This window comes from Pteronotus mesoamericanus, unplaced genomic scaffold, assembly GCF_021234165.1.
Source record: "Pteronotus mesoamericanus isolate MK-2021 breed Mesoamerican mustached bat unplaced genomic scaffold, CSHL_Meso_final contig_98, whole genome shotgun sequence".
Taxonomy (NCBI): Eukaryota; Metazoa; Chordata; class Mammalia; order Chiroptera; family Mormoopidae; genus Pteronotus; species Pteronotus mesoamericanus.
This window is the reverse complement of record NW_026555295.1, coordinates 6835982-6862225: the sequence shown is the minus strand read 5'-3', so window position 1 is coordinate 6862225 and position 26244 is coordinate 6835982. Positions and strand designations below refer to the sequence as shown.

The window sequence follows — 26244 nt, the reverse complement described above, 5'->3', positions numbered from 1 at the left end:
ATCTTGTATACATACTGGCCAGTGCTTTGTGGGACTGGCTGGCCCTGGAAGCCACATGGTCAATGGTGGTGCAGGCCACACATGGAGCCCCCAGGAATAAGCTTAAAGCTGGACTGCAACTGTGAACAAGCTAAGCCGTCTGGATAGTCATGCTGCAGTCACCTGTGATTGCCAAGGGATGGTACTTTTGAATGGGAGAAGGAATTCTGGGCGCAGCCTTGGGCTGGTCTGGCAGGGGATGGCTGGGTTTTCTGGAGGTGATGGGTTTTGAGGCAGGAAGCTGCCATCCTCCCAGATCATGCAACTTTTGAATAAAAGACCTTACCATCCTCTGCCTCCAGAATTTGCCAATGGTTGGCAGCAAGCAGCCAAATCCCAGTTTTGTTCAGTAACAGATTCAGAAACATGGACAAAAAGGCTACACAGTGTTTCTGATTATATAGTAGGTCCTTAATCACAACTACTGAACTAATGAATGGAATGTAGTCAAGATTTTCTTAGTGAGATCACAGAGAAACTGTGATAACTAAGAACAATGTACCTCCTAAAATGTTTATTGGTAAATCATACAGATTAAAAAAAAGGGGGGTTCTATGGAAAGTAATCTCACAAGGTGATCTGATCATAAATTTCTAACTGGACAGGTGAAGGTGCCCCCAGCATGTAACTTTTTAGTAAAAGGTTTATCTTTGCCTTAAGGAAGTCCCATCCATTGTTTTAGTTCATCTAAATTAACACACCTTTGAAATAAGCTTAACCACCCACAAGAGAGCACATAATCTTGTTAAAATTATTTTATAATCCCATCCCCACCTTGCCTTCTCCCACCTCCAGGTAGTCTTCCTTCCCTCCCCTCAATTTCAAATGCATAAAAAAGCTACAAAATTGTTATTCTCTGGGGCATTTCAGATCTTACTCCCTGGCATGTGTCATTGGTTTGGCTTATATAAACTGTTACAAAAATTCTCTATAGGTTTGGAAATTTCTTACACTAACAGTCACAAAAGGTTCTTCAAAAATGTGAAAGTCTACCGCTTATTAGCAGGACATATCAGAAGTTGAAAAAAGAAATACTGGGAGGTTAAGTAAGATTGAAATTAAGGAGAAAAATAGCCATTCATTAAAGGATATCTAAGTTCAAGATGCCCAGAAGTACATGATTCATATAAAATAATATTTTAGAAAAGTCTGAAGGATATGAGGAAGTAGTCATTCAAGAAAGATAGTGTAACCTGCAGAAAATCCATTTCTTTAACATGACACGTTTTGCTGTATACTCATTTCCTTAATCATTAAACGCTTAGGACATCAGATTCTGGTCAAACTGCCTTAACCCTGTGGAAGTTGTGGCTGATCTGAGAGATACAAGCAAACTCTTTTCTTAAATAGTGTTACATATATTGGATGCATAGGTTTAAGGTCATGACTAACTGCATATTTGTATGTGACTAATGTTAAGCCATGAACATTTAAGCCGTCAGTTTGGTTATAACACATGTTTTGTAAGGGTGTGGGATATTCAATAGTAAACTGTATTTGAGAGATACTGAGAACTCTGAAGTCAGTGTTGGTCTAATTGGTTTTCTTTTTGGCGAACTTCAAAATTAGTGTTGTATTTTTTTCTTCATTTACTATTGAAAATGGCTGGAAAAAAATGTATCGATTCAATAATCCAAAAGATGTTGAAGAACTTCAGCAAATGCTACTTGAGTTGCCCACTGAAATATTTTGCAAGTGTTGTGAAAAGTGTTTACGCTTTGAGCATAGCAATATTGTTTGCAATGACTGTTACAAATGCTTTGCAAAGCCAACTATTGAAAATTCTGATTAATTAATGTTAAAGACTTTTTTTGGTTCTATTTAGCAATATCCATGTTTCCATTATTTGAAAAGAAAAATTTTTACAATTTATGTTTTTATTTCCTTAATAATTTCCAGATTATAACTGAAAATTAAAAAATCATGTATTTTGTTATATAACTATAATAAATCAAATCTGTAGTGTTTAAATATTTTTTAGAACACTGCAGCACATACTAGCAATGAATATTAGATGCACGTAACCTATGTTGTACTTTTTTGACCTCACTCTCCACAGGGTTACGAACAAGGCTTCAGGTCTGCTGACCACAGAAACAGACTTTTAGTAAAGCTAAAGGTAACATCCTGACTTCAGTTGTATTTCAGCCCCAGGTCCAAGAAAGCAAAACAACCATACAGGAAACCAGAGAAAACAACATCATGGCTGACATCAGGATGTGATGTAACAATCAAATACTCCCTACACTTGCCCCAACCAATCAGCAGAGCCCAGGACCCCAGCTCCTTTACACCTCATGATTAATGATTTTCCCCCCATTATAACCCATCCCCTGGAGCCACGGGGATCCAGGTCCTTTAGTACTAACTTATCTGTGACTCTGGGCTTGGTGCCATTTCCCATACCAGTGATTTTCAACAGATGTGCTACAGCACACTATATGCAGCAAGAATTTTTAAAACACACAATACCCAACTATTTAGTCAGGGGCACTGCCCTCTTTTCCCTTAGTCTGGTAAGAATAGTGTCTAGCCTTTATAACAGATTAATGATCAGACCATAATGGTTACTCTTACTGGACAGGAGTCTACTGCTTATCTTTTGTGGTTTTCTCTCAGCAGATTTAATATTCCCCCTTCAGCCAGGGAGTTCAGCTTTTTACCTAAAAAGCCAGGAAGAGTAACCAGATAAAGAGTAGTTGAAGAGAGAGATCATAATTAGATGGAAGGGATAAGATTACAGGCTTTGCCCTACCAAAGACAGAAAAGAACTCCAGAGGAGAAAGGAATTAGCTTACAACAGGGTACTGCAGAATTGTGGATAAAACAGATTGAGAAAAAGCATCATATTTTTGAGTACTTACTATGTGCAAAAAACAATAAAAATGGTTCCACCTTTAAGGAACTCAGAGTCCAACCAGGGAGATATATACATAAATAAATAATTCTAATATACTGTGAGAAGTACCATAATAGAGGTGTGTATAGTTACATGGAGAAAATCATCCATTCTTCCTGGAAGGAGTGGCTATTTCAGAAAAGACTTATACAGTGACAAGAAACAAAGAAGAGTGAAAAAAATTTTTGGTCTAGATATTGGGAGCTAGATCTTGATTCTAATCCTGGCTTTATTTGGGTCATTTTATATTAACCCTTTAACCATCTAAGCTTCAATTCTCTTAATTGTTAAGGAAACAGTTAACCTTGAAATGTCTATTTTATAAAATGGTTGTAGAGATCAAATGAGATCATATATAGGAAAATACGTAAACTGTGATGTGCTGTTAAAGAATATAAAGATATTATTTTGGTTACTCATTTAATAAAAAGGCACATAATACTAGACAAACAACACTGGAATTTATATTTTTCTTAGTTAACTTAAATTTAAATACTGTTATTGGTATAAGATCTAGTGAAAATGATGATAATGGAAATAACTACCAACAACTATCAACTGCTTACTAGGTGCTAAAACTGTGCTAAAAGCTTTGTATGAGTTATCTGTTTAAATTTGCAGTAATTTGTAGTACAGTACTATTTTTTATATTTTGTTTTACAGATAAGGGAACTGATATACACCAGGTAACTTGCCCAAGGTCACAAAGTCTAACAGAGACCCTGGGATTCAAACCTAAGCAGTCTGACTCCAGCAGCCACAGATTCAACTATTATGCTATATGCTACACACTAAAAAAGCTGCAGAAAAAAAGAGTTTGAGACACTAATAGCATTATGAGGACACTATACCACCCTTGGATCAGGTACTACTAGATTTTTTTGTTAAATGACAAAAATCTTATATAACCTTTTTTGTTAAGCCAGTGTACGCACTAATGGACAGAGGCTACAAAATACAGAAAATTAAGAATCTATAAATTTTCCTTTAAATTCTTTGTAGGATTTTAAACTGTTAATCCAAAATTTCCAGTTCACATCAAGGGGGAGCTGGAAGAGCTATGTTTTAAATAATTGACAACTAATAAAGAAAAATGTGTCACTCACCCAACAACAGCATACTGTTGTCCCTCAACAATGAGAACTTCAGCTGGTTTCCTTTCTTCTGTAGCTAGGGAATAAAGCAAATAAACAGGAAAGACATAAGTACAAGATGAAACAAAATATGAACGAATAATTTAAACTACAAAAAAATGGAATAAGATAGTTTCTATTTACAGCCTGAAACTGTCTCATTTCTGAAAATAAATATCTACTTCTTAGGAAGCAATTTGGCACAGAGTAAAGTATATTGAGTTTGAAATCAGAGAGATTTGCATTTAAGTTCCAATCCTGCCAATTACTGCATGCATGACCTTGGACTCAACTTATTTGAGTTTCTATATATATATCAATTAAACATGGATAACTACATCTATCTTTTGGGCTTATTGTTAATGATAGAGATAAAAATTACAAACTGTCTATCCTGTAGGTCTGGCAGATGATAAATGATTAGTAAGTAGTACAGCAAAAAAAAAAAAAAAAAAAAAAGTTAGTTTTAAAAGGCAGAATATTTCTAGTGGTTGTCTTTTCTTTATTATAATTCTGAAAATGCAAGTTAATTCCTATATTCAACAGAGAGAGAGAATATATTTAATTTTTAAGATTTTAATCCAGAAGTTACTTTCTTTTCAGAATATGGTATTTTTTATCATCATAAAACAAAATTCATCATATTGAAGTGAAAAGAAAGGTAGACTGAATTTTTGTCCTGAATCAGCCAAATTAATTAGATTACCATGGATGAGTCATCATGCTTTCCTAAACTTCAAACCCCCTTTGAGCTCAAAGACATTTGTAAATAAAAAAGGGGCTATGATTAAGTTCAGTGACAGAAAGTAACCTCACAGAGTTATCTGATCATAAAATCCAAACTGGGCAGGCCATGGTAGGTAGTCATGCCTCATCCCTCTAACTTTCCTAGTAAAAAGTTATCTTCTCGTTAAGCAAAACCTGTCCCTTGTTCTTGCGCATCTAGGTTAACAGACCTTTGAAATGCCTGTTTTTTCAGACCCCTTAGAAGTATAACCACCTTCAAGAGAGCATATAATCTTAACTGTTCCATACATTGCTTTCTCCCACCTACATGTAATTTTCCTTACATTCCCTCCTTAATTCCAAATGTACAGAAAGAACCATAAAACTCATTTGCTGAAGCATTTGAGATCTTGCTTCCTGCATGCCATCAGTTTGGCTCAAATAAACTCTTATAAAAATTCTCTACAGGTTTGGACATCCCTATGTCAATACATTAAATATTTACTTCCTCATTTCTTTAAAGTATAAAAATTCAGTATGATATAATTTCTAATCACAATTCACTCTGTATGTCAGATTAAATTTTTCAAGGATAGGGAATGCTTCTTAACCAATTCTCTACACTGCAGAGAAGTGGCATAGCAGCAGTTAAGAGAAAGGGCCCTAGAGTCAGCCTTAGGTCAGTCTGCCTTAATGTGGATCTCAGCTCTACTACTTCCTAGTCATGTAACATTAGGCAAGTTGCTTAACTTCTTTGTGCCTCCACTCTCATATTTGTTAATTGGCAATACTAACAGTGACTACCTCGTGGACCTATAAATGAGATAACAATGTAAAATGCTTAGAGCAAACTATCTAGCATCAATATTAACTGTTATCCATTAAATTTCATTTCCCTCATGCTTAGTGAACTAGCAAGTAACTTAATAAATGGTGGATAAATAAGAACCAAGGACCCTTAACTCGGTAAGAACTAGTAAAATGTTAATGGACTTCTAATAGTATATACTTTCTTCTCTCTCAGAGGAAAGAAAAAAAGACTGGAACAGAAGTAGGGTGTATTGAGAAACTTCTGTTAGTATCCTTCAAACAGGAAATGAAAATAAATAGTTTACCTTACAAGAAAAATACATAGTTAATTCAATCACGCTATATCATTTTAATTAAAAATTCATTATGTTTGCATGACAGTGAATTGCAAGACTGAGCTGTTCGGGGACAGAAAACATGTCTTAGTCAACCAGTAGAACACTTTGCACAGTAGAAAGTCAATCAAATATAGCTTAAAAGAGTAGCAGATGAGTGATAAATCTTATTCTATGCTTGTGATTTAGAATGATCAGTGTATTATTTTTCTTCCAGTTTTTACTACTTGAATGCTTTTGCTTTGCTAGTATCATAAAAACAATTTAAAAATTGTGACTACCACCCAACACTGTTATCTACTAACAATGGGCACTAGAAAACATAAATTTACTTAATTCCTTTCATTCCTCTCTCTGCTCTATATGAATTAACCTATTTTACACCTGTCTTTAACCCCTTGTCTCTTGTCACAGTGGTAGAAGAGACAACTTCCTTTCTTCTGAACTCTAGATTCAACATCAGGGTAGCTGCTCCACAATCACTATGTCATTCTTACGCTAAATTAACCTTCTCTTTCTGTCAAGCATAAAAACATAACTCAGTTTCTTCTACCTTAAAACTGTTCTCTCAATTCCCTGTGTGGATTAAGGTAACAATCTTTAATTTCTCTTATGTCTCTAGCTGTCACCTCACTCACTTTCTTTTCACAGCCAACCTTGTTGAAAAAGTAGGCTATACATATCTACCCTTCCTCATGTTCTAAGTTATTTAGCACTGACCTACAATCTGACTCTATCACTCTACTCAATTACTAAGATAACAAATGAGCTACATGTCAAACTAGTGGTCTCTATCTGTATTTTACTCAGTTTTTCTATTGCAGTGCAATTATATTTTGTGCAAATGTGAAGTATACAATTTAAAAATATTTCTATGTAAAAATATTAAACTTTTATTAAATGCATAAAATGTGAAAATGCAAATGCCTCCTCCATTAAAAATATTCAAGGACTTCATAGCTTCAAATCTGGTATTACAGGATAAGTTGTACATAAATTTACATTATTATCACATGACAACTTCACTTTAACCATTTTCATCTTTCAACTGATAATTTGATACCAATGACAATTCTCTTCTTGAAACTCTGATTTTTTGACTTCTAAGTTCTTCTGGTTTTCTTCCTACCTCTCTGGTCCTTCTTTCTAAAGTCTCCATAGTTTTCTTTTTCTATGGTACTTTACATTGTGGTTTTCTCTATCATATGATACTACATTAATTGCTAATATATTGTGCCCAATGTGATTGTTAATGCATACTTTTTCATTGGACTTAACCCTTTTAAAGAATGATAACTGCTATGCCTGTTTCAATATCTGACAAAAAGCTTACGAGTGCTGAATGGTTACATGTCTCTAAACAATATGGTACAGCGGTTAAGAATATAGCTATGAAATTATAGAAAGCTGGTTTCAAATCCCAGCTTATCACATTTATCCAAAATTCCTTAACCCTTAAAAGCTTCATGCTTCCTTGCTTCCTCACTGTTAATTTAACAACAGTATCTTTATAACAAATTGTTGAGAGAATAAACTGGAGTTTTAAAAAGCAGCTGGTCCAGTGTCTGGAATACAATTAACCATCAACAAATATCTGAAATTATTATAAATTACTTCAGATACTTTTACAGTCAACTACTTTCTTACTAAGCGGGGAGTGTTAGTTCTAGGCTTTTAAGGAGGCACTGTTAATTAAAAAAATAGTAAGCATTTCTACAAAATGGACAGACAATATAAAATTGGAAGAGAGTGTGTGAAAAAATACACATACCCCCTGATTTTTTTTCAGGTAAAGCAATCTTTCCATCTGATAAAGAATCAACAAGATCCTGAAATTCTGCTGGAACATCAGCTTGCTTCCAGCGCTCATTGTCTAAGAGTAGGCTATTTAAAAAAAGGAAAAAAGAAAGATAAACGTCAATAATATGCCAATGCCATTTTCCTTGTTTAAAAAGACCTAAGAAAGTATGTAAGACTTTTAGGTCTTTTAATAATAATAAAAACTACAAACACATTAAATTCAACTGGAGCTCATGCAATACAAGGCACTGAGTTTTAGACTATGATGTCCATTAGCTATTGTTAGTACATAAGACTTAAAAATGCTGAACACCTTAATAAATAGAAATCATTCATAAACAGTATGGATATTTTCAAAAAGTATTTCTCTTTTTTATACCTCTTAGCCTAACCAAGAAAAGTGATGAAACATAATTAACTTCACTTTGAGTGGGAAAGAAAGGCTTTTTATTAATGATCTCCCTGATAAATGCTTTAATGGAAATAAACATTCTAATTTCACATTGAAAAACCAAGAAATAAGATTTTAACTTCAAATTTGCCTTTAATTAAAAAGAAAAGAATTTGTCAGGAGTTATAGTTGGCCAATCAATTAAGCTTCTTCTTTTAAATATAATTGTGTTTTGCAAGAAATGGAAAAAAAATTAAGAACAGAATGGATACAGTTATGATACCTGAGCTTGGTTTTTCTCTCTTCATGAAACCTGTTTACAAATTTACTAGCTTGACTCTGAAGTGCTCCAAGTAATGACATGCTTTTTCTTCCACATATCTGTTCAGTGTCTGAAATGAATGTTTCCATTAATCTAGAAAGTGTTATGAATTCCGTAGAATTTAGCTTCTCGAGAAAACCATCCTAAATTTTAAAGATAACACAAAAATCATGAGAGTTAGTATAACACCAAATATGGATGTGTTATAAAACCAACCACTCTAACAAATGTTAATATTTATATTATTTTTATGATATGTAATATAATTCTATTACTTCATAAAAATTATTTTAAAATCATTTTAATGAAATCTTCCATTACTTTAGTCTCAGAAATTGCACATAGAAAGCTTAAGATGTCTAAATTTCATTCTGACCATTTAAAATACATTAGCTCAAATAAATTCAGGTCATTGTATAAAAACCTCACAACATTGGAGTTCACCAGTTATACACACTATATAAAACAGCATTATTAATTTCAAATTAATTATTAATGTATATTTCAAAATGTCTTTTATTAAATCATTTATTTGAAAAGAATGCTTGAGTAAGTTTTCTTGTTTCTCTTACTTGGTTTATTTTAACATCTTCCTAATAGACCACACCAGTACTTCATTAAGTGTCATAAATATAATATGCATTATGGGGAACACAGGGACATAAGCAGGGATATGATTCCAGATTTTCAAAATAATTACACTATATATAAAATATCTAACGCTTTATTAAAACAACTAACCTTTGCTCTTGACATGAGAAATTTGACAGCTCGATCATGGCATATATCTGAGGCACTATACAATAACTCCTGTGTATTATTTGCCAGCTTTCCTAGTTCTAAGTCAGTTAATTTCATGTCTTCATTCACCCTGAAAATAATTAAAATAGATTAAGTTAGGGAAAGTTATGAACAAATTGTTCTACATATGTGACATATCAATAAAAAACAAAATGCTGTAAAACTCAGGTTTGAGGAAAAATTCTGTGATGTATCAAATATTTGTATTTGTGGTAAGGCATCACTTAAACGTGTCAAGATAATACAAATATATTTTACCCTAGTCTTATATAAGAATAATTTCCTCTTTCTACTATAGTAATTTTAATAGTTACTTTCAGAATTTGGTTGGAAATTTTGAAAAAACTACAGCAAAAAAAAAAATTCTACTTAGGTACAAGGTGGTAGCTATAGTAGGTTGTGCACAGGTGTCTAGGATGACACAGTGGAAGGAGGAAAAAAGGAAGGAATGCTATTTCATGGCAAACAGGCCCTCTGTTTACTTACAATTATGAATGATCATTAGCATTCAGTTTAACTGAACTAACATCTCCTGAGCACTTACTGTATTTAAATGTCTGACACTGAAGGCGATATCATGGGTTACTGCCCTCAAGGCTTAAAATTGAACAGAAGTATTTATAAGATGTAATGCATTTTCTTCCAGTTTTAAAAAGGAAATATAAGACTTTATTATACATTTTTCACTGGGCATATATAAAGATCACTGATTCCATGCCAACAATTCAGTTTCCCATAAACCAAGTTAAGTGCCTTAGCATCATTTTCTTTCTTTCAATTGAATTAAAATAATTTTCAAAGATATTATAAAGAGGCTCTCCTGTATATTAATTTGAGGCAAACCATTACTCTAACTGGGTTAAGTAAGGTATTAAAAAGTTATTTCCTGCTATCATTCAAAATTATAATATCACTAAATTTATGTATTAGTACTTTAAAATAATAGAGGGATTAATATACTTAAAGCACTCTCAGAAAAAGTAACTTGTTTGGTTCTCACATTCTGTGAGATATACACATTCTGTGTATATAAATACCTACTCTATAGATGAGGACACTGAATCTTTGAAAATTTAAGTGACCAATCCAAAGTCACAAGATGAGAGAGTAAGACTAGAATTCAGATTTAGTCTAATTTTATTTCTAACCTGCTAAGCTTCCTCTACTCCAACATTTACTCCTATATAGATGATCCAGTGCTATGTCAATACCAGCTCCTACAAACTGTTTGCTTAAATTTCAAAGTTCGAATTTACTATTAAAATAAAATTGTATTTTTTGTCCTGGCTGGTGTGGCTCGGTGGATTTAGCACCAGCCTGTGGATGGAAAGCTTGCCAGTTCAACTCCCAAACATGCTTGGGTTTGCAGGCCAAGTCCCCAGCTGGAGGCATGGGAAAGGCAACCAATCTTGTATCTCTTGCACAATGGTGTTTCTCTCCCTCACATTCTCCCTCCTTTCCCCTCTCTTCTAAGAGTAAATAAATAAAATCTTTTAAAAAAAGATTTAAAAGATAAAATTTTATTTTCTGAAGGACTCCTAAAATTTGTCCCCATATAACTGGATAATGATTAAGAATTTGGAACTCTTTGCAATATGCTACCAATTCACAAAGATATTTTTTAAAAAAAAAGCAAATAGAAACAATTCAAGTGCTTAAAAAACATGGTGACAATTTAAAAAGTTGAGGTTTGTTTTTTTAAAAGAAATCATTTATAATTTTGCTTTTTAAAAAGATTTTTAAGTCTAATTGGATCTTTTTCATAATAGGAAAAAAAAAGACCAAATGTGTTTCTGAGTATATATAACAAAGAAGTGAAAGTAAGATATCAATGAGTTTGCACACCCATATTCAAGTATTAGCACCATTCGCAACAGCCAAGAGATGGGAGCAATCCAAGAGACTACTGACATATGAATAAACAAACAAAATGTTGTCCATACACACACTGGAATATTATTCAGCCTTAAAATGAAAAAAAAAATTCTGACATATGTTACAACATGGTTAAAGATATAATAAAGACATTTTGCTGTGGAAGTAAGCCAGATACAAGAGGGCAAATACTCTATGAGTCTACTTATATGAAGTACCTGGAGTAGTCCAACTCATGGAGACAGAAAGTAGAAAAGTGGTTGCCAGGGGGTGGGTGGAAGAAGAAATAGGGACTTGTTAGGCATAGAGTTTCACTTTTTCGAGATGAAAAAGTTCTAGAGATAGGTTGCACAACATGAATATACTATCAGGTTGTACACTTCGAAATGGTTAAGATGGTAAATTTTACGGTTTTTTTCCTAACCACAATTTAAAATAATTCTTGTTTTTTTAAAAAACCCACAGAATTTTCTAGTCTTTTCCATTATTTTTCTTTTCTCATTCCCTGCCTGGGAAATTATTTATTCTTTTATGTCCATATCTGCATTGCACTAAACTTACAAAATTGTAGGTCATTTTGACAATGTAAGAAAATAAGGAAAATCTACCACTAACAAAGAAAAAGTGATACAACATTTTTGCATGTGCTGTATCCATGACACAATTATATATTGCAAAAAAACTAGATACAGGAATAGCTAGAGCCCTTGTAAGAAACAAGTAATTAGGGTCACAGATATAAATATGCTCAATTAATCCATTGCCTCTGTGGACTATATAGTTCGCAGACATTTATGTGTCTATGGAACATAGGAGAAACCATCTGAATAACCTATGTTATCATGCCATGGGAGCATGCAATTGGGGAAAGCCACAGAAGCTTCAAAGTCAGCCACAATGGAGAAGGCAGAAGAGAGGTATAAACTATGATGCTGCACCTGATTTAAAGGAATCTCAAATAGCATGACTGATGGCTTGCTATCTTTCAATCTCTTATCTTTCTTCTGCCACAATAATAGTTTTAGCTGATAAATAGCCAACAAGCTAAAGACTTTATTCTTCAAGCCTCCTTTATAGCTAGATATAGTCATGTGATATATTCTGGCCACTATGATATGAGTGGAAATAATAATTCAAATTCTGGATTGTGTTCTTAAAAAGAAAAAATATATATATAAACAAATATATGTGCAGGCAACAGAGAATTAACAAATCTAAAATCTAAATGAATTTGCAAGAGACCAAGAATAATCCACACAATCTTGGAAGAAAAATGAAAGAGGAGAAATTACCAGATATTAAGGCTAATTATAAAGCTACTGTAACAAAGACAATTTTACTTTACTGGTGCAAAGACAGACAAATGAAGACAACAGAGTCTAGAAACAGACTCACACATATGATTTAAGGCAAGAATGGCACTATAGAGCAATGAGTAAGACAGTCTTCTCAACAAATGGCATGAGGTCAGAAAGATATCCATGCTACACACAAAAATCAATTCTAGATGGACTACTGATCTACATATGAAAGGGAATGCACTGAAGCTTCTAGAATATAACATAAAGAAATATCATCAAGGCCTTAGGGTAGAAAAGAGTTCTTAAATAGGACACACACACACAAAAGCACAAATCATAAAGAAAAAGAATCAGAATTATATTAAAATTAAAAACTTTTTTCACCAAAGAGCCCAATAAGAGAATGAAAAGTCAACCTACAGAGTGAGAAAAGATACTTACAATATACACAAATGCCAAAGGGCTTGTGTTGAGATTACATAAAGAACTCCAATAAATCAGTAAGAAATAAAGAACATACCAATAGAGAAATGAGCAAAGGATTTGAATAGACACTGCACAGAAGAGGCTATCCAAACTAATGAATATATGAAAAGTCTCTCTTACCAATCATCTGGGAAATAAAGGTCAAAACGACTACACCTGTGACATACCTACCAGAATGACTTACATGAAAAAACTGACAATACCAAGAATGAATGAAGATTAGTGACAGGAACTCTTCCACGCTACTGATGGGGTTGTAAATGAGTACCACTTTAGGAAACTGGTTAAAATGACCATTCACATACCTTATTCATTCCTAGGTATACATTCAGAAATATATAAACAAAAATGCTTACAACCTGTGCAACAAAAATATATCTACAAGAATGTTTACAAGAATCAAAACTGAAATAACTTGAATTTCATCACTAGGAAAGAATAAATACATTGTAGTGTAGTCAGAAAGTGGAATCTTTGTATACAAATAAATAAACTATTGCTACATGCAGGAACTTAGAAAAATAGTATCACGAACATAATATTCAATAAATGAAATCGGAGACAAAAGAACATGGTTCCATTTCTATAAAGTTTAAAAACCAGAAAACCAATAAAAGTCTAGGAATTGGAGAAGTCAAGGCATAGTGGCAAGAGGGGCTTCTAGTGAGTTGATAACATTCTATTTTTAACCTGGGTGGCCATTACACCAGTGTATTCACTTTGTTACGAGCTGAACACTTGCACTTGATGCACTGCCCTATATATGCATTATACTCCAATTAAAAAGCAAAAAAAAGAAAAAAAGTAAAGAGGGTACTAAACCTTTGCCCTCTCCTTCTTGCTGCTAGAGATGCAGACGAGATGATAAAAACTAGAGCAGACTCCTTAGACAAAGATTAGAAGCTACACAATGAGGATGGAAGAACTGCCTTCTCAGCTCTGGACTGCCTAACTCTGAACTGTTACATGAGAGAACCATAATTCTATATTGTTTAAGCTATACAGGTTTTTGCATCTTTTAATAGCAGTTTTAGACTGTACCCTAACCAGTAAATGAGAAAATATTAGCCTGAACAGAAGAAAAATGTTTTGATATGTAGTTCAGAGGTGTTTTTTGTTTTCTGTTTTTACTTATCTTTTTGGTGGGGAAGGGAGGTATTATAGCTGACTTTATGCTGTTAGTGCAATCTATACAAGCTCCTGGGACATAAATCGACTTATGTTAAAATGAACAGAAGTGCTGAGTTCTTACTACTCTTAAGATAATTAAATCCAACTATATTGTTTGACCAGAAAGACTTTATTGGCTCTGTTTTGTTTTCATTCTTTCTATACAGAATATCAGGACCATTGGGGTTTGTGAATTAGATGGGAATAATCTATCAATGTTTCCTTGATTTTCATAGGTATACTGTGGTTATTTAAGGTAGTGTTACCGTATTTAAGAAATACACACTGAAGTATTTGGAGATAATGGGACATCAAGTCTGTAACCTACTGTCCAATGATTCAGAAAAAATATTAACATGAGATACAAAGAAAAACGAAGGTAGAGGAAGAGAGAAAAAGGAAGGGCAAAAGAAAGAGGGCAATGTGGTAAACTAAAAAACTGCAGAATCAAGGCAAAGGATATATGCAGTGTTTTGTATTATTCTAGCAATTTTTCTGTAAATCTGAAATTTCAAAATAAGTTTTAAAAAGTAATGTTTAAAAAGACAGTGTGATCCACTTGGAAATTCATTTCTTTAAAAATCAAAAATTGTAAGTCAAACATCTTCACAAGGTAGAAAAGTGACACAGTAGAAGAAAAATAAGCAAAGTAATATTGATCTTGTTTCAGGACAAATTCTGCCTCTAGTGATTTTAAGTTATCTAAACTCTTTGAAATGAGGGCATTTAATTAAATGGTTCCTTTCTAACCATAAAATTCTGCAGTTCTCAATTATTTCCAAAGCTTACCTCCTTACTACCTTTCATACATTTTTCAAAAAGACACGTTTCATAAAATTAATTCACTTTTCTTATAAATTCCAAAACCAAAGTTTACATGGTTTTCCAATATACTGAACAATCAATCTAACTGAAACCATTAATGACTCAAAATCTTGTTAAGATGGCAGTAGTTACCATACTCACATAATGTCCACACCTCCTGGCGCAGCAGATGACGACGTCTGCTCTTTGCTGGATGAAGAATCAGTAGTACATTCCGGTTCAGATACCGAATCACTGCTGCAGGGCTCACTATTTGGAGATGCATTTCTTTGAGAGGTAGTGTCAGTTGCTATCGGTGTTAATTCACTCTCACTGAATGCATCACTTATAAATATGCCTTCATGGATTAAATAAGCCACCTCTGTGTCCAGTGAGTTATCTCTTGCAGCATTCTTCTGTTGTGAAATCTCCTCCAATTCTCTAGTTCTTTGGTTTTTGTCAAGAACTGAGAGAACAACACTGTGAATAATATTTAACGTTGCCTATAAGAAAAGAAGAAATATTTTTAAAGGATTTAAAATACCTTGCACTTAAAGTTCCCCAAAGTGAATTCTGTATGTGTACTTTTGAACAAATTATAAATGTGTTAAGGTCATACATGTAAGAATTTTGGCCACTCTTTCAATAAACTGTGACTTGTGAAAAAGCTCAAGAGAGATAGGTTCCCTAAAGCTTAGGAATAGATGTCTGTATTTTAATTGATTTTGTAAATAGATATCTCTATAAATATACTGCAGATTCCTCTAACCTCTTAGATAGGTTATACTAAATAATAACTTGCCTGTCAGAGAATCATACTCACTGATGTGCTGCTTAAAAGAAAAAAAAAAATCTATATTCCTTACCATGCCTACCCATGGAGAGATAGCCATCTCTCTCTCCTCATCTCATGCCTTTTCTCACTCATTCACTACTCTTTAGATATTCTGATTTTCTCTCTATTCTAAATTTTATTGTTCCCATCTCAGTGCCTTTGCTGTTTCCTCTGTTTGGAATGCTCTTCACCTTGATCTCTGCGTAAGTGTTTCCTCTAATCACTCAGGTTCTTGCACAAAGTTACCTCCTCAAAGAGGCCTTCTCTGACTCTTGTCCCAGCAACTTTATCCCATTACCCAGTTTTTAAAAAATAAGTTTTCATTATCTTTTTAACTTTTTAATTCTAGGTCTCCACTACAATGTTAGCTCTGAGATACTAGAATAGTGCTGAGCACATAGAAGGTTCTTAATAAATACTGAAAGCTAGATGAACTAAGTAATTTTATGTAAATTAAGTCTCTATCAACTATTAGAAAATAAGGGGTTACCTGCCAACTGTAACATTCATGGTTGCATTTTCATAATTTGTTGCCCCCTTTCTCAAAACTCTTGATTTGTTTTTCAAGATCTACATCGTTCTAGGGAAGCAGACTCCCAACTTCAGGTCTTCAAAGACAAGATAAGGGTCTAAACTAGTGCAATCAGCACATGGAACCACTATGGCCTGAGCTTAAAGCTAAAGAAGATACATAGAAGACAAACTGAGAGAAACGTAGAGAGAAAACCTAGGATAGATAGTATCATCAACTTCTCTATAAAACACTAAAAGCTGACTTACCTATAAATATTTTTCAGTTATATAAACTAATGAATCCCCTTAATTGTTTAAGACACTTTGGCTTATATTTTTCCATTATTTGGAACTAAGAACACTCTGAAAGATACAATAGCCCATACTGTATATAGCAAAGATTCTGTGCCTTCAAGGGCTACAATACCAAAATGCCTATGGACCCTGCCTTTTTTTCCCTTTGTCTTGATCAGTAACCTCTATTGTCACAAACCTGCTCCTTGCTACACCTCACCACTGGTGATTTTAATCTCCACTACTGTCTTAATATTTAATGGGCTTATTTCCCGACCTTTGTTTTGCCTTTCTTCTTCCTTGTCTCTCCATCTTGTTGATTTTCTTTAACTTTTTCTTTTAGTAAAAAGACTATGATGGTCAACATGGTCTTTCCCTTCCCAACTATACAAATCAGCCTAAGCTATGGGGTATAGACAACAAATAAGAATTTTAATAAAAATTCAAAATACAATTAAAAGTAAAGACTAACAAAGTTGGAGGTCTCATAGTTGGAAGTCTGATGTCAAAAGTTACTAAAAGATACTGTTATCAAAACAGTGTAGTACTGGCATAAATACAAACAAGAGATCAATGAGACAGAATAGAGAACCCAGAAATAAACGCTCACAGACATAATCAAATGATTTTTGACAAAGGTACTAAGACCATTCAGTGGGGAAAAGACAGTCTTCAACAAATGGTGTGCCCTGGTCAGTGTGCCTCAGTTGGTTAGAGCATCATCCCATAAACCAAAGGGTCACAGGTTCAATTTCTGGCGAGGGCACATGCCTAGATTGCGGGTTCAGTTCCTCTCGGGGTGTTTGTGGGAGGCAAACAATTGATGTTTCTCTCTCACATCAATGTTTCTCTCCCTTTCTCTCCCTCCCTTCTCCTCTCTGTAAAATCAATAAGCATATCCTCAGGTAAAGATTTTTAAAAAATGGGTGTTTAGAAAACTTGATACCCACATGCCAAAAAACAAAGTAGAGCCCTTTTTTTATATTGCATACAAAAATTAAATCAATATAGATAAAAGATTTAAAATAAGACCTAAAACAATGGACTTTTACAAGAAAACATAGGGGGAAAGCTTCACAACACTGAATTTGGTGATGATTTCTTGGATATAATACCAAAGGCACAGGCACCAACAACAAAAAAAATAAATAAACTCCATCAAAATTAAAAACTTCTGTGCACTAAAGGGCACAACCAACACAGTACAAAAAGCAACCCAGAGAGTGGGAGAAAATATTTGCAAATCATATATCTGATAAAGAGTTAACAGCCAGAATACATAAAGAGTTCCTATAATTCGAAAGCAACACCTGATTAAAAAATGGGCAAAGAAGATATTTCTCCATAGAAGATATACAAAAATAGCCAATAAGTACATAAAAAGATCAACATCACTAATCGTTAGAAAAATGAAAATCAAAACCAAAAGGAGGTCCAACTTTGCACCCACTATGATGGATACTACCAAAAAAAGAAAAAATAATGAATGTTGGAGAGGATGTGGAGGAAGTAGAACTCTTGTGCACAGAATTACCATATGATCCAACAATTCCACTTCTGAATATATACTCAAAAGAACTGAAAGGAGCTACGAGATATCTGTACTCTCACATTCATGGAAGCATTATTCACAATAGCAAAAGGTGGAAGTGTCCATTGATGGAAGAAGAAATGAACAAAATGTGGTATATACATATAATGGAATATTCAGTCTTAAAAAGGAATGAAATTCTGACACATGCCATAAAATAAATGAACATTGAGAACATGAAGCTAAATGAAATAAACCAATCATAAAAGGACAAATACTGCGTAATTATACTTATATGAGGCACCTAGAGTAGTAAAACTCACAGAGGCAGAAAGTAAACAGTGGTTGCCAGGAGATAAGGAGGGAAAGGGGAGTTATTGTTTTAATAGATAAAGAGTTTCAGTTTTTTGAGATGAAAAAAGTTTTATAAATGGATGGTGATAGTAACAGCACAACAATGTGAATGCCACTAAACCGGTCAATTAAAATGGGTAAGATGATAAATTTAATGTGAGGAGTATTTTACCAGAAAAAAAAATTTCAAAAAATACAATTAAAAACAATATGAATTCTTAAGTCATTAATAATTACTCAAATACAAAATTTTCAAGCCCTCAACTTTTAATATTTTTCCTCTATTTACATTAAAAATATTATTAAAATGTTCTGGTTAAAATTTTAAGTTTTAATTTCTTTTTTAAAATAAATTTACTTCACACTAAAGTGTTATATAGACTATCCTTTGCTTTTAAGAAATAAATATAAGAATGCTGGACAGTACATTAATAACCCTGGGAAATTAAATAAGAGCTTCAAATAGTTTATCCCTGTAACATGGTAAACACTGTTAAAAACAAAACAACCTTTTCTGATCATAAAAGTAATACATCTTTGTAGAAAATTTAGGAAAAACAAAAAAGAATAACAAATTTAAATTATACATAATCTTACGACCTAAACATAATCACTATAAAGACAAGCTGTCTCTTTTCTGTGAGAGATAAAAAAATCTTTTTGACATAGCTGAAATCATATTGCGTAAGTAGGCCTGTATCCTGTCTTTTCACTTAATGTTATAATATATGCATTTTCTTCAATAACTAAAAATCCTTGGCTGGATGATATTCCATGGTAATGAATATACCAGGTATAACTTATTTTACCATTCCTCTACTGATAGACATCTGGGTTCTTTCCAATCTGTAGTTATTTTTAAATTCTTCAATAAAAACAAACAGCTTATAACTAACATTATTTTCCAGTGAAATCATACCTTTACAGAATCACAAACTTTTATCAAAGATAAAGTACAGTATTTAAAAATTATATGTCATCTTCAAAGATGTATACAGAAGTATTAGTTTAAGTGGCCTAAATGTGAAAATGAGAAATTACAACTACGACAAATCACTGTTCCTATACTGTATGTACATACATCAAAAATAGTAATCCCCCCATTCTGCAGGGATTCCAAGACCTCTAGGAGATGCTTGAAACTACAAATAGTACTGAAACTTACATATGCTACATTTTTCCTACACATACATACCTATGATTGTTTAATTTATAAATTAAGACACAGTAAAAGATTAACAGCAATAATAATAAAATATTATAACAACATACTGCAGTAAAAACTACATGAATGTGGTGACTTGTTTTAGGGATCTCTTGCTAAAGTCTTGGTATAAGCTCAATGTTTTCTGGTGCAACACACTTCTATTGATTGAACATTTTCTGTTCACGCCTTCCGCCCACAAATTTAATGCCTTTTTCATGTTAGCTAAGCACTTACAATGCATTGTCACCAGAAATCTGCAGTTTTAAGTGCAATAGCAAAACCAGCATGTTTTCTTCCTTCTTCGCAATTTCACTGATAGAAGATTCAATCTTACCACTGATCTTAGCAACCTCAGCATCCATTTTTTCTTCCTTTCCTTACTAAGTCAAGAACTTTAACCTTTTCACTTAAAAGAAGCACTTTATGGTTTTTCTCTGGCATTACCAAATTGACAGCATCACTACTCTAGTGCTTTGGGGCCATTATTAAGTAAAATAATTGTTACTTGAACACAGCACTGAGATAGTGCAATAGTCAATCTGATAACCAAGATGGCTACTAAGTGACTAACAGGTAAAGAGTGTATACAGCATGGATCTGCTAAACAAGAAATGATTCACATCCCAGGCAGGATGGAGCAGGACAGCATGAGATTTCATCATGGTACTTAGAATGGTGAGCAATTTAAAACTTATGAATTGTGTACCAAACTGTTTATTTCTAAAATTTTCCAAAGAATATTTTCAGACTGTGGTTGACCATGGGTAACTAAAACTGTGCAAAGCAACACTGTAATGGGGGGGGGGGGGGACAACAATGACTGTAATAATTTGGCTTAGTTTAACTGATACAGAACCTAAAAGTGAAATAGTTACTTAAAAAATTACTAGCAAAATGTTGGCTAATATAATGCAATTTGGGAGTTCTGTATATCCAGACATGTAATAGTAGAAGTGTGTGATAACGTCATGATGGGAATACAAAAAAATGTGGATACATGACCTAGTTATTGAGCAATCCACAGATAAAAGGTTACTATCTCTCACTATCAGTGGGTGGGACCAATATTTTGGTAGGAGACTAAATTAAATATAGTGAATCACAGTTTATAAAACTTTTCCCACTCTGATCGGAGAGTATATGCATATGACTTAGCATTACTCAAACATCAATAATGAAAAACCATGTCATAAATAAACACCAAAGTTCCCAAGACCATTTTAACGTGGTACTCAGGAGATGCCAAGAATATTAACTAGTACATAAAACACAATACTGACACCTGATAATTAAAAAAATACCTAATTTCACAAATATCCTATTATACTCATTAATTCCAAATGGCTCTCTTATCAAAACATAATCCCAACCAGTATGTCTTATAGCAGGGGTCCCCAACCACTGCTGTCAGGAACTGGGTCACACAGCAGGAGGTGAATGATGGGCAAGAGAAGCTTCATCTGTATTTACAGCCACTCCCCATTCCTTGTATTACCATCTGAGCTCCGCCTCCTGTCAGAGCACCGGTGGCATTAGATTCTCATAGGAGCACGAACCCTACAGCGAACTGCTCATGTGAGGGAATCTAGGCTATGCGCTCCTTATGAGAATCTAATGCCTGATGATCTGAGGTGGAGCTAAGGCGGTGACGCTAGCGCTGGGGAGCAGCTCCAAGTACAGATTATCATTAGCAGAGAATTTTAACTGCACAGAGACCACAAGAAACCAATTGCTTGCAGACTCACATCAAAACCCTATCAGTTAGTGGCAAGTGGCAATTAAGCTCCATTTGGCAACAGGCTTTATTGTGGCAAGGGAGTTGATGTACTTCAATTGTACAGCTGCATCTGGTGGCAGGCCTCAAGTCAGAATCCGACACTTATTTTAGTCCACATGTGGCTTGTCCATTATTTACCACTTTGTCCATGCCTCCTTCCCATACTGCGCACTTGTCTCAGTCACAGCTTTTTGGTAAGCCCACATGCTAACTCTAGCTAAAATGAGTAAAAAACAAATGTCCGACCCATCTGTGAATAAGCCGGGTGAATTGATGTTGTCTGTGCTAGAAGAGGATCAACTGCTTGAGATCGCAGTTGACGGTGGCCTTAAAAGTATGTTTCAGGCAACTTCAAATCTCCGTATGTTCTGGATTAAAGTCAAGGTGAGATATCCTACAACTGCCACAAAAGCACTGAAAAGCCCGCTTCCATTTCCAACATCCTGTCTTTGTGAAGTAGGGTTTTCTGCAGTGACAGCAACCAAAACAAGATTATACAGTAGACTGGACATAAGCAACACACTTCAGATGTCACTGTCTCCCATCACCCCCAGATGGGACTGTCTGGTTTCAGGAAAACAGACTCAGGGCTCCCACTGATTCTGCATTATGGGGAGTTGTAAAATTATTCATTATATATTACAATGTAATAATAGAAATAAAGTACACAATTAATGTAATGCTCTTGAATCATCCTGAAAGTATCCCCTCTGCTCCTGTCCATGGAAAAATTGTCTTCCACAAAACGGGTCCCTGGTGCCAAAAAGGCTGGGGGCTGCTATATTAGAGTCTGTGACATCTTTTCTCCTGAAAAATGCTGTGTGATGTGTTCTTTTTCTTAAACGGAGTGGCCTAAAAGTGGTTTGACTAAGGAGACAAAGTAATTAAATGTAATACAAGATCCTTGATTGGATACCAGATTGAAAAATGAAATAAAACCCTGCAATAAAAAACATTAATAAAGCAATTTTAACATGAACTTATATTTAAAAATGTCATTATTATCAACACTAAGTTTCTAAAAAAATTAAGTGGTTTCAGACAGACTTTTGAATGTTTCACAACATTGGACCTCCAGATAATCTAGAGAGATTCAAGTATCACAAAATCATAAGAGAAAATACTATTGTACAACATTTAATGCCAAGCAAACATATTTCTTAATATAAAACAAATCATCTAAATTATACAAAGTACCAAAATACTCTGAAATACTTCAAATCTTATTGAAAACCAAGCCTCTTAGAAAAATTACAAAAACAAAGAAATTGTTTTATTCTAATTGATTCTACATATATTTATACACCTATAAACTTGACTTAATTTTAGGGATATTCTGGATAAACTGATAATCACATAAGCTTACCTTAACTCTCTGTAGGAAAACTATAAACTTAGAGAAAATATCCTTTAGCAGATCAAACCACTGAGGGAAATTCAACATTCTCATCTGATCTGCAAGCCTAGGGGAAAAAAAATTCAGACAAAAATAATGATTGTCTTTGGGACAAATGATATATGAACAAAACCTACAAATTAAAGGAAGCTATACTAAATACTATCTAGTAACAGAAGAATCAGGCAATTTTATCTAGATACCTAACTGATATCATAAAATTTATTTAAAGTCAATTACCAAACAACTCCTTCTTGTTTAAATATCTCTAAGACTAGTCTAGTCAAGTGCACTGACTTAAGAATCTTATATAATAATTCCATGTGACCACAACTCATGGCCACTGAATGAAAAGCCAGAGAAATATCCCAATTTTGGATTAAGGTGGAGAAGATATATTCTGAAATAGATAAAAATAGGAACATAACATCGCTCTCAAAAAAACTTAATAACGTACTTTTCTAATTACAAACTAAATATTTTTCCACATATGACATGGTGACTGAGGATATGAACTCTTGGGCCACACTGCCGTGGTTCAAGTACCAGCCTGGCCATTTACTAATTGTATCACTCTGGACAAGTGGCTTAACCCCTCCATGCTCTAATTTTCTCAATTTAACATAGGGAAAGTAGCAGAATTTACCTTATATGGTTGCTGTGAATATTAAATGAATTAATAAGAAGTACATAGAACAATTCATGGTGCATAAAAAAGTGCTATGTATTAGCCAGTATCATATAGTATACATACATATGTAATATATAGTGGATATAATACATACTATACTCATTATTATGTATCTTAGTATAATATATAATCATATAAACAATATTTTTATAGCTGACACCAATCACTTAACTTTACGATAAAAAATTAATGCAAAATAGTTCCATAAAAATATTTTATAGTACTACAATGGCTTATTACTTCAAATTTTTAATGAGTACTGCTGAGGCTTAGAGTTTATTTCCCAGAGATACTCCTGTACTTGAGATACAGAAAGTTCTCTATTTGAGAAAATTCCCTAGGGAAGAAAAGAAATTCCAAATAACTGATTCTCCCTGTCTATAGGGCTTTTAACAGAGTCCCAATTAACTTAATTTTTCCAATTACTGTACTAATGGTTCCTGCATTATGAGGGTTGCTTCACCTAATTCTGAAACTGAGTTTTCACTAGAAAACAGTGTGGAAATTAAATCTCTATTATTCTCATTCCATGAGTAAGACCCAGAGAAGTTTCACAAGTTGTCCATATAGCTATTCATATTTTAGACCAGTTAATAAAGTTTATGTATCTTTATGAATAAGAAATTCATAATCATAAAATATTTATCACTATTCTCAAAATAAAATAGGGATTTCAAGGATGAGAAAAATTACAGACATGGCAATTCAAAATCCTGTACTCAAACTTCTCAAAGCCAATTAGAAGCTCTGTTTTATTTGACATAGTAATTTAAATTTAACACTGCTATTCCTCCGAAATGGATTATCTTCAATTTTTCCTTTCTACATCTACACTTTGTCCTTTCTACCTTCTCTCTGCCCTGGGAGGCTGCCCTGCTGGACTTGGCCAGTGAGGGACCCTTACAAAAGATTGGAAAGAGGAAAGGTGCTTATAGCTCCATCTCCCCTTTTTGAGGGGCTGCCTTCCAGATGACTGTCTCCTTCCAGTGAAGATCACTTCAACTACTGTATGTCTTTTTTTCCAACCAATACATGTCATTCTCCTGAATTCTATTAACTGCTCTCTTTCCATGTCTGTGCCATCATTTCTGTGACTGATAAACCCCAACCTAATATTTATACTTACTTCATAACAGCATCTGTGTCTAGTTCTTCTATTTGTGAAATTTTATTAATGACACACTGCAAATTTTAAGAAAAAAATGTGATTAATGTGAATTCTAAGTACTACATGTCATGTTCAATTATATATGTAAAAGGGCCTCAATGCACTCACTACAAAGTAAAAAAAAAAAAAGTATTACTTTGAAAATACATCTAAAAATTAAATTAAAAGGGCCTCAATAACTCTGATAATCATTTTATGAGATTTCTCTTGTGTCTCTTATACATACATCAAAGCATTTTAAATACTTCAGCATTACTGTTATCTTATTAAATAATTATTCTAGAGTCACTTGAACTGTAATTAAAATCCCCTACTATTTAAAAACTGTTTGAAACATAACACAGAACAGAACTGTAATACTTGGGAATAAGATATAAGCCCCATATTAAAATTCCAAATAAAATATGACAAATTTCTGTATATTGACTTTATATCCTGCTACTTTACTGAACTTTTTCTATTAATTCCATTAACTTTTTGGTAGATTCCATTTTTTTTAAAGATTATTTTTAAAGAGAGGGAAAGGGAGGGAGAAAGAGAGGGAAACAATGATATGAGAGAGACATATCAGTCGGCTGCCTTCTGTCCTCACCCCAACCAGGGTCTGAATCTGCAACCCAGGCAGGTGCCCTGACAGGAACTGAACTGGTGACTTCATTTTGCGGCACGCTCAACCAACTGAGCCACACTGGTCAGGCCTTTGGTGGAATCTTTAGGGTTTTCTATATATAGTATCATGTCATCTGCAAATAATGACAGTTTTATTTCTTCCTCTCTTATCTGGATGCCTTTTATTTCTTTTTCTTGTCTGAATGCTGTGACTTGAGTACTTGAGTCAACAGTGGTGAGAGGGCATTCTTGTCTTGTTCCTGACCTTAGAGGAAAAGCCTTCAGATTTTCACCATTGGGTATGAAGTTAGCTGTGAGTTTGTCACATACAGCTTTTATCAAGTTGAGGTAAGTTCCTTCTATGCCCATTTTGTTGAGTTTTTATCAGAAATGGATGTTGAATTTTGTCAAATGCTTATTCTGCATCTGTTGAGATAACCACAGGATTTTCATCCTTGCTTTTGCTGATGTCATGACATTGTTTTTTGAATGCTGAACCACCCTTTCATGCCTGGTATAAATCCCACTTGATCATGATGTATAATCTTCTTAAGGTACTGTTGAATTCCGTTTGCTAGTATTTTGTTGACAATTTTGTTCATCAGGAATATCAACAGATGAATGGCTAAAGAAGATGTGGTGTGTATATATTGTACAATGGAATATTATGTAGCAATAAGAATGAAATCTTGTCATTTGCGAGAACATGGATAAATCTAGAGGGTACCATGCTAAGGGAAATAAGTCAGGTAGAGAAAGACAAATACTATATGGTTTCTGGGTGAGGAGATGAGTGGAAAAGAGAAGAGAAATGCAGTCAATAATACTGTGAAAAGTTTGCACAGGAACAGATGGTTACTATAATTAGTGGAATGATCATATAATAAAGTATAAACATGTTGAATGACTACATTGTATACTGGAAACTAATATAACTGATATAATACTGTATACCAACTAGACTTAAATGTAATTGG

General features: G+C 33.7%; 1 protein-coding gene across 6 annotated transcripts in view; it reads right to left on the bottom strand.

Annotated features, from left to right (window-relative positions):
* The window catches only part of VPS54 (VPS54 subunit of GARP complex), a 99694-nt gene that overhangs the window by 21894 nt on the left and 51556 nt on the right, over positions 1 to 26244 (bottom strand). For 5 of the 6 annotated variants that reach the window (XR_008530301.1, XM_054586895.1, XM_054586894.1 and 2 more), the window contains 7 exons: positions 24617 to 24672; positions 22770 to 22866; positions 15055 to 15395; positions 9197 to 9326; positions 8417 to 8598; positions 7714 to 7826; positions 4045 to 4108 (listed from right to left, as the gene is read on the bottom strand). Coding sequence is in view for 5 of the 6 variants with exons in the window: in XM_054586895.1 (XP_054442870.1) it covers positions 4045 to 4108; positions 7714 to 7826; positions 8417 to 8598; positions 9197 to 9326; positions 15055 to 15395; positions 22770 to 22866; positions 24617 to 24672 (983 nt within the window). In the remaining variant the exon portion in view is untranslated. The remainder of the gene's footprint in view (positions 1 to 4044; positions 4109 to 7713; positions 7827 to 8416; positions 8599 to 9196; positions 9327 to 15054; positions 15396 to 22769; positions 22867 to 24616; positions 24673 to 26244) is intronic. The other variant, XM_054586896.1, reaches the window with a different exon arrangement.